Raw genomic sequence first — 17,205 nt, 5'->3', positions numbered from 1 at the left:
CTCACCGGATGCAATTCGTCGCGCTTATGGATCATATTACACACATCTGGATTCGATTAGACACTTCCGGAGTACTTCCGGTAAGGTCAAAAGGTCAAGGCTGGGGACATCAATCAAATTGATGTCACAAGGTGTACACCTATGTTTTATATATAAATATACATAGGCCCAGGCCACTTGCTGCCACGAGTTTCAGCCCCGATGGACATCCTTTCAGCGAAACAGTACTCCCTGATTTCAGTTCCTTACATAGTTGGATTAAAGAAACAACATTTCACAGACAATAAAACGAAATTTTAAATAGAAGCAATAAATAAAATACCAGTGTTAAAAATTTAGAAACAATTGTCAGTGGCAGTGACATTACAATTTTCACATACAGTAGTTATCCAAATTAAACACTTGAACGAAATGACAGAAATAACAAATTGTCATACATGGTGAAAGGAAGACCAGAGTATCATTGTTTTTATTTTCTTTCACTGTGGCAATAACATCCAAAACAAAAAGAAACAAAATGTTCTAAAACCAGTGACTCTCATTTTTTTGGTACTCTATCCATATTTAATGCATTTTAGATGATTTTTGTAAAAGTGAAGCTTCAGTTTGAACTCAACATCACCTTGTCCAGGGTATCTAAATTTGTTATACAAAGGACTCTTGTTTTCTGATGTTGTGAGTTGATGGTCAATGGAAACATCACCACATGTGGCAACTAGCAAAGTGCCCAGACCATCCATAAAGAACTCTGGAGAAAGAAAGAGACATTTTCCCCATAAGGTAAAAAACTTTAATTGCCACTTAGAACTCAAACTTTGATGAGGTCTGGACTTACCTGAATGTGCTGTCCGCTGGAGCTTAGGATCAAAGCCCACCCTCTGCACGGCATCTGTGCGTGCCAGGAAGAAGTTGACAACTCCATTGGTCATAGAACATTGTGGGTAACCAGGAAGTGTTTGAAATTTCCCTCCAGATTTCCTGTAAAGGCAGCCACCTTCAATTTCATCTCCTTCCTCATAGATGAGAGCAAAGTAAAACTGATTCCCTTTCACCGACCCACCAACCTAACAAGAACAGAGAACATTACAAATCAAATCTTTACTAATAAATACTCTGATGTAGATATTATTTTTCATGACAACCACTAGGTTGCTGTCATCATTAATTATTATCCATCCATCCATCCATCCATCTTCATCCGCTTTATCCGAGGCCGGGTCGCGGGGGCAGCAGCCTAAGCAAAGAGGCTCAGACCTCCCTCCCCCCAGGTACCTCCTCCAACTTATCCGGGGGAACACCAAGGCATTCCCAGGCCAGCCGAGAGATATAATCTCTCCAGCGTGTCCTGGGTCTGCCCCGGGGCCTCCTCCCGGTGGGACATGCCTGGAACACCTCACCCAGGAGGCGCCCAGGGGGCATCCTTGTCAGATGCCCGAACCACCTCAGCTGGCTCCTTTCGATGTGGAGCAGCAGCTGCTCTACTCTGAGCCCCTACCAGATGGCCGAACTTCTCACCCTATCTCTAAGGGAGAGGCCAGCCATCCTTCGGAGGAAGCTCATTTCTGCCGCTTGTATCCGCGATCTCGTTCTTTCGGTCACTACCCACAGCTCGTGGCCATAGGTGAGGGTAGGGACGTAGATCGACCGGTAAATTGAGAGCTTCGCTTTTACACTCAGCTCCCTCTTCACCACGACGGACCGGTGCAGCGTCCGCATTACTGCAGCTGCAGCCCCAATCCGTCTGTCGATCTCCGGCTCCCTTCTACCATCACTCGCGAACAAGACCCCGAGATACTTGAACTCCTCCACTTGGGGCAGGAACTCATCCCCGACCCGGAGTGGGCACTCCACCATTAATTATTATCTAAAACGTTTATGCATTAAATGAAAATCTGAATATATGAATGAAAATCACATTTGATATTTGTAATTTGCTTTTATATGTTATTATTATGAGTCGTAGTTATATGCAGTGGCTTAGGAACATCAAGCGCTATCTACACATTGGACATGTTTAAGTGACAAAACAGAACAAGACACTTTTTATGCAGTAGTCACAAAGGTGTTTGAATTGTAAACGTTTCAGACACAATCAAAAAAATCTAAATGCAACTGTTATTTACATGTATTATATATTATATTCATATTTTAACCCTGAAAAGTAATTATTCCCAAGTCTAATACAATCTTGAAAAAAGAACATGGTATTTTCATAATACACAGCCTGTTCTCTTTCTCGGACCATTAATAAATATAGTTTTTCATGTTTACAGTTATCAGCAAGTGAATGAAAATATAATAATTATTATTACATATATATTATCTCAATAAATATCTGCAAAATCTTGTGGTTCTCTAGGAATTTTAAGCCAAACCAAATCTAACCTGTTCGACATTGTTTGACAAGAGCTATGAGTTATATGATACGTTATGCTATCATAACTACCATGGTGTGCAGGACAAACGGACCTAAATGCAAAGGCTCAAAAGCAGGCAAAGCAACTCAAAATGCACCATTAAAAGGGGTTAATAAACAGACCAAGAAATATAGAGCCCATAAGTGGAATGATAAAGACTGAAGAGAGACTTTAAATACACACAAGGAAGTAAGGGTCAGTCAAGACATCTGGGGAGCAAAAACAAACCTCAGCTAAGTCAAGTTAATGACAAATTTTAACCAAGAATAAAAACCTAATGGTTGTGTGTGTGTCTGTGTGTGTTTTTAACAACGTAACAACAGCCTTAATGTTTGGCTCAGATTTAAGTCTCAATGGGTCTTGATAGATGCCTTTAATTCACCATATTATAAAGAATGATGAAACAAATAAAATACTGAAAACAGCTTGGCGCCTCACAAAGGCATCTTGCTGCAAAGCTAATGTCTCCTTCTGGTGTAAATTTTTAACTAATTCCTTTTAAGATTATTCACAACAGCAGTGCAGTACACCAGCTTTCTTAATGAACAAATTTACATGTGAAACTTTGACTGAATGTGTAAAATTAAATGACATTATGTCTTTGTGCATGATGGTGTCTTCGAATAAGATCATGGTACATGTTAAAAATATAAATATAAATTGAGGTTTTGCTTCTGGCGTGCTTAGTGATGAGACTTCCTTCAGCTTGAACAGCAGTAATCCATCCTCGTCTGTTAATGTTTACTCACCTTTGAAGAGACATTCATGCACAAAAACATGCACTTTAAACTCGGCCTAAGAGCCAAACCTCCGGGAAACATATGAGCACAATACTTTGCAGAATACACAAAGGTCAGTGCCATCACCAGAATATCACATCTCTGCTTGGCTTTACTTTGATAGTACAGAAAATACCCAGAATTTTATCTTAAAAAAATAGACCAAACGTGCAACACATGTGGGAACTATAGATAAGCAGACCAACATCCACACTGGTCGGAAAGTACTTCTAGTGCTATGATATCATTAGAAGGAAGCTACTTAAGAAGTAGAAGAGAAGGAAGGCGGAGATCCAAAGGCTTACAGCACAATAGAAATAATAGTGAACAGTACAGATATAATGAGCCAGCCCTGACAGAAGACAGCAGTATAAAGGAACTAGATTATTAACAATAACAGCAATAACAGAAGTATTTGAAGAGGATGAACTTCACTGCACACGTTTTTGTAGATATTAATGCCCACCCTGGGCATGAATGCCAAAATAATTTTGAGCCTTTAATTATTTCTGTAGACTGATGTTTTAACTGGGTGGAATGACTGTACAGCTTAAAATTATAATTACTTAACAAAAGAATTGGTTTGACTTTAATTATTTTTTCTCAAATTGACAGATGGTCAGAATTATTCACACATATTCAAATATATACAAAGATTCACTTAAATCCTTTGATATGTGGTTCTACAACGTTCTGTAGAGTCTTAACCTGCCATAACCAAGGCCAATTAAATTGTAACTGGCCTGTATTAGTATAGCACTTTACTTAGTCCCTATGGACCCCAAAGTGCTTTACACTACATTCAGTCATCCACCCATTCACACACTGGTGATGGCAGCTACATTGTAGCCACAGCCACCCTGGGGCGCACTAACAGAAGCGAGGCTGGGCAGCTGAATCAATCACATTGTGCAAGAAGGAATTTTCTTTTCACCAAAGCACTTGCAGCTTAAAATATCACATTGATGCGAAGCATACATTAGCCGGGGATGCTGCTAGGACTTTGGCTAACGCGTCACCCAACTTGCGACAAACCACTCACGAAGCATCGGGGGTTCAGTAAGTCTGCCTCGAACATATTGACTGACACATTTGCCAAGTGGATTGCAACAAACTGCACACCTGTTAATGTCGTTGAGAACACGCACTTTACATAGCTTTGGTTCCTCGTCTCAAGGACTTGAAGTGACTCTGCAAGAGTGACAGCGAGAGAGGATAAATGTTTACAGAGTTTTTTGTTAACATGAATGTACAAGATGTCAATAAACATGTTAAGTGCGTATATTTTCCGCTTTTTTCTCGAGTCTGTTTGCTCATGCAAAATGAAATGCAATTAATATTGATTAAAAATGAATTATATTTAATCATGATTAATCAAAATTAATCCACAGTAACCCTGTGATGAATCCGATTGAAAATTGTAATTGTTTGAGAGCACTAATATATATATTATATATAAGTGTATACTTAGCTATTAGTATGTAGGTTTTAAAAAAAGTTGTATTTCACAGGAGAGAACCTGTGCTAAAAGAAAACTGTTCAAATTCTCTCTGAATTTAAGCACACATTCTTTGTGTTTATTCTCCATTTACTTCATTATATTGCATAAATGTTTGTTACAAGCTTAAATATAAAGTTTAAAAAGTGTCATTGCAGCCACGCTATTCATCAAGTAATTGCAATTAATCGCGATCAATTACAGAAAATTGTGAAATTAATTAGTTAAGTCTTTTTTTTAATCAATACTAATACTAATTTTAACCCAGAATAAAAACCTGATGTGTTTATGTCAGCTGGTAGTTTCTCTGTGTCAGCATAAAAAGGATTTGTTTGACAGCAGTCACTGGACCGAACAGTTCTGAGAGCAGTTGGATTACCACACGTTGGGAAAGTCTCTTGGAGGCTGTAACAAAAACCACGGCAGAGTCTCTTTTAGAGTGGTTTTCTTCCTACATATCTGATAGGAGTTTTAATGTGTCTGCAAACCAGATTAAGTCTGAATCCACAGAGCTGCTATGTGGAGTTCCTCAAGGCTCCGTGCTGGGACCATCCATCACATTTGTTCTGCTCGATGACATTCCCTCTTAACAGCACAATTGGGCATAATCCCAGCTAAAAAATCAGAGAAGTCGTTTATGAAGTTATTGTATTTCAGGGAGCGTTAGGTGACAGTGCAGAAAACCTGGTTTGTGCGACTTTTGTAAATGATGCAGGTCAGAAATGATATAAACAGAAACAAACTTATAGACGAGCAGCCACACATTTGTCCCTAAATGTGTATGGTAAAACCTTTTTACCTCCATATTACAATTAAAAAAGTTTTTATTTGTGTGAAATGTGTGTGTTGGTTGTTAATACATACAATGATGGCTGAAAACCTGTAGTAGTAATTGTAGTGTGGTGTATTACCCACTAGCCACCACAAGGGGGAGCATGGTCACAGTTCAGGTGTTATACAGTATGTTCTTTTCTATTTTTTGCACAAGTATCCTGTCTCTTTTTATTAACTTCTTCTTTATACTAAACTGTAAATAGACCCAGAGGAGAAGAAAACTCACCAATAAAAGAAAGAAAATGCAAATGCCTTCTAAAACAGAGAATCACGCTCACTGATCAGTCTGCTGTGAAACAATTACAGTTAGACAATACTAGTGGTTTAAAGGCTTCATGAAAACACAGACATATGCACATATAGCCATGCTGACAGCTCAGTGAGCCTCATAGCATGAGAAGGTTGAGGAAGTGGCTGGTTTCAGAATTCTACAGCACTGCAGCACTCACACTGAAGCCTGTGGTTGTCTCAGCTCGACCCAACATCCTGTGAAACTTGCTTTTACCTGCTTTCAACTTCAACCGCGCACGTGCTATTGCATATGTTCAGCTTTAACTACTGTAATTCCACAGAAGTGATGCAAATATATGCAAATTTAATAGAAGTATCTTTTACTCACCCTGGTTCTTGATTATTGTACTGTTATTACCTTAATTTTTTAGAATGGTAAATGGCCTGTATTTGTATAGCGCTTTTACTAGTCATGAAAACACAAACATATGCACATATAGTCATGCTGACAGCTCAGTGAGCCTCATAGCGTGAGAAGGTTGAGGAAATGGCTGGTTTCAGAATTCTACAGCACTGCAGCACTCACACTGAAGCCTGTGGTTGTTTCAGCTCGACCCAACATCCTGTGAAACTTGCTTTAACCTGCTTTCAACTTCAACTGCGCACGTGCTATTGCACATGTTCAGCTTTTAACTTCTGTAATTCCACAGAAGTGATGCAAATATATGCAAATTTTCACCCTTGGTTCTTGATCATTGTATTGTTATTACCTTAATTATTTAGAATGGTAAATGGCCTGTGTAGAATGACCACTCGGTAGCTTTCTTGTGATGCTGCTTTATTGAACGTGTATCCAGCATGGGTTATAACAGCACAACAACGGGTGTGGCAGCTAAGAGAAGAACTGGACATAGACAGCCCTGCCGCAAAGCATGTCCTAGTGGCGTAAAGCCGCAACGCCCACCCGCTCGACACAGGCAACCCAGTATATGACATCTCCCCCCCTTTTCATGTTATTTCCAATAACAAACCCCAAATAGAACAGCAACGACACAATGATAACATGTGACACTATAATAGCCTCTGGGCGGTTCTCTTAAGGACCGGGCACAAATGGCTTACTGTCGGCCTGAAGGGCAGTGTCCACAAAACAGGACTTATTAAACATGGTAAACCTTTATAAATACAGGCCATTTATATAAATACAGGCCATTTAAGGTAATTAAGTCAACCAGGTAACAGCAGTATTGGTTGCAGCTGAAAACATAAGTGCAAAACAGCAACAATACAACATTCCCACTCCCCAGTCCTTCTTTCTCTCCCATTACCCCAGTGTCTACAGATCCAGCCTGTTGACTGGCTTGCGTACCCGGCCGCACCTCATGTGTAACTGATCCGGTACGTCGGCGTGAGTGGGTGCAAGTGTTGGGGGAAGACTAGGGGCCAAAGGTGAGGTTTCTGGAGTGGACGCACCAGCGCACTGAGATGGCAGCTCCTCAGCGTCCACAGTGGGTGTTGGAAGGGGTTGTGGCATAGCCCGTGGAGATGGTTCGAGGCGGAGATGGCGGCGGTTCCGTCGCAGCACTGCACCTTGGGGTGTGGCAACGAGATAGGACCTCGGAGTGTCGCTCTCCTTGGAGATGATAGCCGGTGTTGCCCAAGCCTTCTCCTGGTCCAGCTTAGTTAGGACAGCATCCCCTGGATGAAGTGGAGGTAGGGGCTTAGTACCATGGCGGCGGTCGAAGTAGAACGCCTGCTTGGCCTTCTGACCAGCATCCCTTCGTTTAACCTCTCTTTTGTTTGGCCATTTAGGTTGAAGATTCTTCTCCAAGGTAGGCAGGGTTGTCCTGGTCTTCCTCCCCATAATAAGTTCTGCTGGGCTGAAGCTTGTAGTGGTACAGGGAGTAGACCTAAAGCACATTAGTGCTATCAGTGGGTCGTTGTGTCGAAGGATTTTCTTTGCAATCTGTACTGCCCTCTCCGCGTGACCATTTCCCCGTGGGTGGTGGGGACTAGACGTTATGTGGGCAAAATCCATCTCTCTCGCGAAGGCCTGGAACTCAGAGCTGGAGAACTGAGGGCCATTGTCACTCACCACCTTGTCAGGGATCCCAAACCTAGCAAAGGTCGACTTCAGTTTCTGAACAACTTGGCCACTGGTCGTGGATGGTAGGTGCGGTATTTCCAGAAAATGTGAGTAGTAGTCCGACACAACAAGATAATTATTCCGGTTGTGATCACAGAGATCCAGGGCTATCCTTTGCCATGGACGATCCGGCAAAGGTGTGGAGATAAGCGGCTCCTTTGTCTGTGTTGGCCTCTGTGCCAGACATGTGTGGCACTGCAGCACTGCATTCTTTAACTCAGTGGAGAGCCCTGGCCACCACACAGATGAATTAGCCCTATCCCTGCACTTGGTGAGGCCTTAGTGTCCTTCATGTAGTTTGTGTAGAATGGCTGTTCTCTGTGACTTTGGAATGACAATTCTGCAGCCTCGTATAACCAGGCCGTCAGCCTCTGATAGCTCGTTTTTCACTTACATGTACGCTTTAATGTTCAATGGCACACTAGCTCCGTATGCAGGCCAACCCCTGCGAATGTACGTAATGACAGTCTGTAGTTCAACGTCCGTTGCAGTGGCTGCTTTAATGCTTTCCATTCGGCTTGGGGACGCTGGAATGCCCTGTAACACGGTGGCTATGTAGCAGTCCACTTCACTGTGAGTGCTAGTGTCATCCTCAGCCCGAGTCTGTGGACTCCGTGACAACGTATCGGCGATGACAAGCATTTTGCCAGGGACATAGACGGCCTCCGGCTTGTACCTGTCATGAGCCTCATCAGGAGGCGTTGACACCTCAATGGAACATTGTCAAGGTCCCGGCTATTGACCAGGGGCACCAAAGGTCTATGGTCGGTCTCAAGCCTGAAGCGATCTAAGCCACATAGATACTTATCAAACTTCTCACAGGCCCAAACACTTGCCAAACACTCCTTTTCGATTTGTGCATAGCGTGTTTCAGCCTCCGTGAGGCGTCTAGAGTAGTAGGCAACAGGTTTCCACTCTGCGCCATGAAGCTGAAGCAGCACAGCCCCAAGCCCGTAGCTACTGGCGTCGGCAGATACGGCTGTGAGTCTGTTGACGTCATAGAAGGCAAGAACAGGTGCTGATGTAAGCGCTCTCTTAATGTTCTTGAAGGCTGCCTGCTGTGGGTGACCCCAGGTCCAACTGTTTTTGCTTTTAAGCAACTCGTACAGTGGCTGACATACTGTGGCAAGAGCAGGAATATATCTGCCCAGGTAATTAACCATTCCTAGGATCCCTTTAAGCTCTTGCACATTTTCTGGTGACGGCAGCTGAAGAATGGCGCTCACTTTCTCAGGGTCTGGCCTGACCCCAGAATAGTCGATCAGGTGCCCTAGGAAGCGAAGCTGGCTCTGTCTGAAGGAGCATTTCTCTCGGTTGAGCTTCAATCCGGCTAACCCAATAGGCTGCAGGACCTCCTCAAGTCAGGTGTCGTGTTGTTCCATGGTGGCCCCATAGACCAGGATGTCATCCATAAAGACCTCCACTCCTTCAAGCCCCTCTAAGGTCTCCAACATCTTTCGCTGAAAGATCTCTGGTGCACTTGTTATCCCAAAGGGCAGCCTCTTAAAGCAATACCTGCCAAATGGCCTGATGAATGTTTGCAACTCTCGTGATGCAAAGGGATCTGCCAAAATCCACTGGCTGCATCCAGCGAGGAGAAGACCGTTGCCCCACTCAACCTGGACATGGTTTCCTCAGGGGTAGGCAAGATATAGCGCTCTCTTTTGACAGACTTATTCAGTTTTGTCAGATCGACGCAGATCCTGGCCTTTGCTGTGTTCTTCTTCAAGACAGGCACCATTGGGGCACACCATTCGGTAGGTTGGGTCACCCTCTCAATGACACCATGGTTCTCCATTCTTTGTAGTTCCTCCTTCACTTTCTGCAGCATGGGGAAAGGCACACGGCGTTCCGTATGCACCGCGTATGGCACAGCATCGTCCCTTAACTGAATTTTGACTGGTTCAGTTTTTGGTGTTCCGTGTTCACCGTAAAGTGGTTGGTTCCTGGTGAGTGTGATCGTTGCTTCATCAATTCTTCTCACCAGGTTCATCTGCACTGACAAGGAGCGGCTGAGAAGGTTGTTAACTCTGCGTCCACGAACCACATACACCTTGGACAGGTAGTCTTTGCCTTTATAACTTATTGTGGCCTTTAAGTAGCTGAGACATAACAGCTCTCCTCCGGGGCTATCTAGAGGGAGATTAGAAGGCTCTAGTGTTCTCTTATGAGCAAGTGTGTGGAATGTATCTTCATTTATGATAGTGACATCTGCTCCTGTGTCAATCTTAAATTCTATTGGGGCAGAGTCTAGCAGTAACTGCACAGTCCATGCTTCACTATTTCCTTTTGCATTACACACTGAGCCTAGAAAATATGAGGCCTGCTTGCTTTTCTCTGTCTCTGTAACCTCATTCACTGATCTGGTGTTACGACACACCCTGGCCCAGTGTCCAATTTTTCGGGAGCCATGGCAAACAGATTTTGCTGCCGGGCACCTTTCATCCCTGGCATGCTGTGTCTTCCCACATTTAATGCATTTCTTGTCACGCCCCGCCCATTTTTTTTCCTCGGGTAGCCTGCCTCGCTGTTGTTGTGATTTCCAGTCCATGCTTTTCCGTTTATCCCGTACATCCTGTACTGAGCCTCCAGCATCTCCCTGCAAGCTGACCTGCGCTGCGACCTCCTCTGACTGTCTGACGATCTGGGTCGTTTGTGCCAACATGAGGTCCTTCATCAGTTGTAGCCTGCGGGAGAGGTCCTTGTCTCGTATCCCGACCACAATACGATCATGAATATTTTCCTCTTTACATGCACCAAACTCACAGTGCTCTGAGAGGTCATACAGGGCTCGGATAAAACTCTCCACCGTTTCGCCTGGCCGCTGGACACGCTGGTGAAAACATGCTCTTTCATGTATAATGTTCCGCTGCGGGGAAAAATACTCGTCGAACTTCCTCATTACGACGGCGAAGTTGTCACGACTTTCATCGGCGGCGAAGGTGAGTGACTTGTAAATGTTCTCTGCTTCATTTCCCAATTGCATAGATTAGGTAGCTCACCTGTACTTGTCCTTCGTCTTTGTGGAGTTTCGTTGCGATCCTGTAGCGCTCGAAACGCTGTTTCCAGTCGAGCCATTCCGTCGGCTTATCGAAGGGGAAGCTTGTCGGGGGATTAAACTTCTGTTTTCTCCCTTATGGCGTTATTCCGGCGATGGTCCGGGCCACTTCTGACACCATGTAGAATGACCACTCGGTAGCTTTCTTGTGATGCTGCTTTATTGAACGTGTATCCAGCATGGGTTATAACAGCACAACAACGGGTGTGGCAGCTAAGAGAAGATCTGGACATAGACAGCCCTGCCGCAAAGCATGTCCTAGTGGCGTAAAGCCGCAACGCCCACCCGTTCGACACAGGCAACCCAGTATATGACAGCCTGTATTTGTATAGCGCCTTTACTAGTCCCCCACTTTGCCTCCCCTAAAGCGCTTTACACACCCAGTCATCCACCCATTCACACACTGGTGGAGGCAAGCTACAGTTGTAGCCACAGCTGCCATTGGCCCTTCTGGCCAACACCAGTAGGCGGTAGGTGAAGTGTCTTGCCCAAGGACACAACGACCGAGACTGTCCCAGCCGGGGCTCGAACTGGCAACCTTCCGATTACAAGGCGAACTCCCAACTCTTGAGCCACGATCGCCCAAATCAGGTTTGTGTCTGGTGTCAGCATTGTCAGTTTTCATGTCTTTCCTGTCCTGTCACATGTAATTATCCTCAGCTGTGTTCCCCATGTGCTTCCACTTTCCTCATTACCTTCTGGGTATTTATGTCCGAGTCTCTCTCAGTTACATGTCACATTGTCCCTCGTACTGTATGCTCCCCAGTGTCTCCTCGTGTGCATTAGTTCTATTAGTTTCCCAGTTTAGTTGGCTTTGAGTTTATTCTATGTGTCAGTGAGTTTACGTTTAGGTCCAATCCCTGCCTGCACACAGCCGTAACATGACAGCTGTTAACTATTATTAAAACTGATTTAATTAAATGAAAAAAAATGCATCAAAATTTTTGGAAAAAACTAAATTAATTTGGTAATGTTGTAACTAGATCAGATAAATCATCGTCAAGGAAAGAGTAAAGTCTATAAGAACGCCAATCAGTGTATTAAAAGGGTAAAAAGAAACTAAGTTACAAAGTTAAAGTTAAAGTTTTTTTTACCTAATTACAGAAATAGCTATGTATATTTGATGTTTGGTTGCAACCTGTATCCCATAAAGCAAACAGAAGTAAATTAACCCAAACAGGAGCCATTTCATTCTCACCACGTCAAGTTCTGGCATCGCTTCCATCACCTCTACAAGGTTCTCTATCTTCGTCTTCTCTGAAAACATAAAGTCATCATCCACCCACAGGAAGTACTTGGTGGTTACCTGGGAAACAGCCAGATTTCTGCCTGCAAACCAGCCCTGAGAAAGGAAACATCTTTCACATCTTAATGCAAATGATAAGAGTTCTAATTCTGATTTCAGATTTATCCTTAAATTGTGGTGGTGACCACATGTGACTGCAGTCCATTTATTCTTTATATAGTTAGTTAGATTAGCAGCAATTTAACATGCTTGATACAACTAAGTAACAGAAGTTTAGCTAATAAAATTTTAAATGCATCTGAAATCTGAATTATTTTCCTATCAGATTTTATAGAAAATTTCAAGAATTAAAGTAAAGTGACATATGTTCTAAATTTTGTATAGTCAGTTTAGTCCATAAGAATGTAGGTATATACCTGTGCTGGAGGCATAATGTAATGTTGAATGTTTTCTCCAGTAATGTGCTCCGTTTCAAAGCTGTCATCGGCAATAATAATTTTTACGTTGCTATAAAATTGCCGGATGCTGTCAAGCAACACTCTTAAGTGTCTATAGCGCTGGAAAGTTTTTGTTGTGATGGTGACTTGAGAGCTGATATCTGAGAGACAGAAGCAAACAAAGACTTATTTCAAGAAAAAGTAGGGTGATCTGCTACAGCATAGAATGAGTTATCGTAGGACACTTTCTCTATGTGCATCCTTCTCTCACCTATTGTGCCATGGAAAAGTATTTGTCCCCATTCACTACAATGAAATGTTTCAGATATAAAATTGAGTTTTTAAATACTGATTTCACTTCTTAAGGGGGGGTAGACCTGGGCTATGGGCTATGTCCCAATGCAGTGGCTGCATCCTTTGGAGGACCCTGCCTTTGCAGTCTATGTGGGCCAGGTCCGAGAAGGCCAGAAGTGCGATTCTGTGAAATGGGACGGTCTAGTCTTCAGATTTGTGTCACTGTGTCGGTGGAGTTTAATAAACTCAGCCATCTGCTCCTTGCTATCTAAAATATAACAGAATATTGGAGTAAATTCTCAACCATCTCACACTTCTGTTTAATCAGTTTTCTGTTTGACGTTTATTGAGCTGTGTGAAAAAACTTTAATCTCAGCTAAACTGATTTACTGAGGAACAAATAAAACACTGAAAAACACCAAACAATAACATTTTTAATCAACAAGTGACTTATATATCATGTTTAACCTGAGTAGTGAAAGACTGCGCGAGGGTCTGAAAATGATGTGTCGGGAGTTCACTGTACTCGCCGGCTCAAGTTAGCCTTGACCACCCAGTCAGCTATCGAGCTGGTCGGTAACAGACGTCTCCGAAAACATCGGAGCACTTTTTGCAAATATGCGATGTCTTGATAAATCGAGCAGATATTTGAACTTGACACAGCTACATTCTCGCCTGAAAATTTGTTAATTTTATTTTGTGACCCAAAAAGAGTAATATTTTAAACTCTTCAGCCACGCTCCTCAACTAAGTAGCACCAATAACACCAAAAGGGATTGGATCACTTTTTTCAATAATGAAAGAATTCAACATTTAAAAATTGCCTTTTGTATTTACCCAGATTATTTGTAAATAATGTTAACCTTTATCTGATGATCTGCAACATTTAAGTGTGAGAAATATGCAAAACAATATTCAATAAGAAATCAGGAAGGGTGCAACTACTTTTTGAAAGGACTGTACACCTCTAGTGAAGAACCTTGAAAACAGAATTAAGTTAGAAACATTTCATTCATTGGAGGAAGGCAGTCTAAGTTGGCCATAATTTCAGGAATCAATACATGGTACCATCACAGAGATTTTTAATTCCTAGGAAGAACAAACTACCTGTTCCCATGTCATACAGGACTGGTACACGAGGCTGTTTGATGGCAATTGGAAACACAGCTTCATGCATTTCAAACTGGAAAGTGGCTAAAATCAGAAAACAAAAAGCTCAGATTAAATACAGTGCAAAGGACACTCTTGTATAAAGAGAAAAAACAAAAACATAACAAAACATAGTCACTGATTTTCCAATAAACCTTAGAACAGCACACAAACTGCATAACTGGAAAACACTTTGTCTAATTTCACTTTTGCTTTCACTTATTTTGCTTGGACATGACATACGGAATTCAGAAACAATCAAATTTCATGCAAAACTTTATTTTCATATAGAATTTCAAATTTCTAGCTCATTTAACATTGTTTAAACACTAACCAAGGTCTCCAGTGTTTATGTGGTAGTCAGTGCTGGTATAGGACACTTTGGCTAGCAAGTTGTTGAGGGTCACCAGGCTGCGAGACTCGATAATCAGTTTGTTCTTACCAGATCCTGTTAATTCAAACCACAAAATTTCACAACAGCATTAAAATGACTTGATTAATAGTTCAAGTTTTAAAGTCAATAAATATGACAAAGTGTACACCCTACAAGCTATATAGATTATATAAAAATGAATTCAAACAAGGTCTGTTTATTCTGCCTTTTTGCCTAGCTGAAATCACACTTTCTTATATTTTTTAAATAACAACTAAAGGCGGGACACATTTTCAAGAAAAAAAAAGTTGAAAAGCAGTCAGTGAGTTCACAACAACACTGAGAAAAATAAACAAATTGCTAGTGTTGTATGTTGCTTTCTCATACAACATAATTATGAAAAATAATGCTAATGTACCAGATGTAACATATCCAATCGATATATGCAAAGAAACTAGAACTGTCCATAAACCCTCCTGTTGTGTGCATCCCCACCCCCCTTACTTTAGTGTTCCCGGTAACAATTGACTGGTCTGTTTTAACAGCTCTTAAATTAACATAACACTGAAATGAAAGAGGTACTCATTACTTTTATATGTTCAAATGCATAGTGTGGAGGATGTCATAAGGCCTTGAGGTAATCAAATGAGTGTTTTAATTTGTAAATGGGTCAGGTTCGACCCAAATACAACAGGAAGGTAAATCAAGATGTGTAATAATGAGTTTAATACAGGGAAACAGTATTAAACACAAGAAGAAAGGGGGGTGCAAGAAGGCATGGAAAGTAATGACACCAGCTGAAATCTATCAGTAATTAGAAAGCAACCCTGCCAATCCTCAGTACCAAGTGATGGCCTATAAAAAGGTGTCGCATTACCAAGGTTATTGCTTGTTTCATAACACAAGAAACATCTGATGATTGTTAAAATCATTAAGTTCTCAAGTCACGGTCAGTGGGAGCTGACTGTCAGGGGCAGATCTAGAAGGTTGGCATGTGCCACCCTAATATGATCTCTTGCCACCCCAAGTACCACCCTACTTTTGCATACGACAGTGTTGTGTTTTAAAATAAGATAGCATTAACACTTTGAGCACAGTTACAGTTAGCAGTGAATATAAATTCTACAAATGAATATACTGCATAGTGTTACCCCCCTCCACCATTAACAAGAGGTTCAGCCCATAGCACATTTCGAAGAACACCATGGGAATTTCAGATTTCACACAGGTGGTTGGTTGTTACACAATGAAGGTGAGTGTTATTAACCCTCTGTGGTCCACAGGCACGCTGCACCTCCAAATCACATGTCTGATTTAAGCTGACATAGCAACAAGCTGCAGCCACGCTGAGTCTTTCAGCCCGTGTTGAAAGTTCGGACTTCAAAGTATACACCGTTTTTTAAATTTTAATTACAGGCCAGTAAATTCAGAGTTATGATAGAAAAAATATAATATAAGCCATGCTTTTTTCTAAATACTATTGTCATGTTTTGTTTTGTATTTTTGTTTTGTTTTCTTTTAAAGCATTTTCTAAGGACAGATAGGAAGAGGGGAAAGTTTTGGAAATGACAGCAGCGAGACAGAGCGAGTGACAGAGAGAGAGAGATATTGATATCGAGTTTTTAGATGTGGGAGATTTGTGACGTTTAGCTTTGGGTGTGTAGTTAGTGTGTTGTGTAGTCGTTGTTTTAATTTGTGTGTCAGTGAGGGTGTGTTTGAAAAAAGAAGGCTTTGATTTTGCCACCCCATTTGATTTCTCTGCCACCCTAAGAAAATTTCTCTAGATCCACACCTGCTGATTGTGCAAGAGTGAGAACGAGGACCCAGGTTCAGACACAAAAGGAGATAGAGCGGAGAGTTAAACCAAAAGTGAGACGTTTTATTTTAGCTGATAAACATGAATACAAAATAATGCGAGGCAAACTGGGCGACAAATTAAACTGCTACTAAACTAAACTGGGAAAACGGAACAAGATAACTGTGACTAATCACGATGACTATGATCACTATGATTTCTATGATGACTGTGACTATGAGTGCTATGACTAGACGTGGTGTCACAGACGTTCTGACAAAGACAAGACAATGAAAAACACAGACTAAAAACACACAAGGGGGGGGGGATCAGGAATCACATAGGGAAACAGCTGACACACATGAACCTAATAATGGGACAGGGGAAGTGAAACTAAATACAATGAACAAAGAAAACCAGGCTCTTTCAAAATAAGACAGGAGGCAGACAATACTGACTTGATAACAAGGGAGACTGGACAGTGTTGGGAAGTAACGGAATACATGTACCGCCGTTACGTTAGAGCATGCTTTTCATCTTTCAATAGTCTCAAAGAACTATGTAAAAATGTTACTACAACCAAGAGGGTAATGTGGTGTTATTGTTATTGAGTATGCTATTTAAAATAAAGATTTCAGAAATGCTAACCTATAAATCGTTATATCTATTTATTGTGCACTAAAGTGACAATTACCTTCTGCATCTTGGAGATAGTCTCTCCAGAAGGTAACAACCATCTCCTCAGCAGCTCTTCTGTTGCTTCCTTCTGGAGATAGATGAATGTTGAAAAGATCATCCACCTGGTCAGCAGTCAGCATATGTGGCTCATAGCAGAACAGAGGGCGAAAACTGTCTGGATGCCTCCTCATTTTCTCGAGAACCCCAAGAGTTTTCAGACCTTCACAAAATCTGGATAAACAGCACAAAGAAATTTTATTCAATAATTCT

At 41.8% G+C, this 17,205-nt stretch overlaps 1 protein-coding gene across 1 annotated transcript; it reads right to left on the bottom strand.

The window, feature by feature from the left end:
* Positions 1 to 554: 554 nt before the first annotated feature.
* Positions 555 to 17,126, bottom strand: LOC146670866 (beta-1,4 N-acetylgalactosaminyltransferase 2-like). Its single transcript, XM_085404990.1, has 7 exons — positions 16,952 to 17,126; positions 14,424 to 14,537; positions 14,048 to 14,134; positions 12,626 to 12,807; positions 12,162 to 12,305; positions 836 to 1,064; positions 555 to 748 (listed from the first exon to the last, which is right to left on the bottom strand). Exons 1-7 carry the CDS (start codon positions 17,124 to 17,126, stop codon positions 555 to 557), a joined length of 1,125 nt encoding a protein of 374 aa, XP_085261116.1.
* Positions 17,127 to 17,205: the final 79 nt, after the last annotated feature.

The sequence above is a fragment of the Rhamphochromis longiceps genome, linkage group LG4, assembly GCF_057381845.1.
Source record: "Rhamphochromis longiceps isolate RC_006_pf linkage group LG4, R_longiceps_female_GT1.1, whole genome shotgun sequence".
NCBI lineage: Eukaryota > Metazoa > Chordata > Actinopteri > Cichliformes > Cichlidae > Rhamphochromis > Rhamphochromis longiceps.
This window is presented reverse-complemented; position numbering and strand designations above follow the sequence as displayed.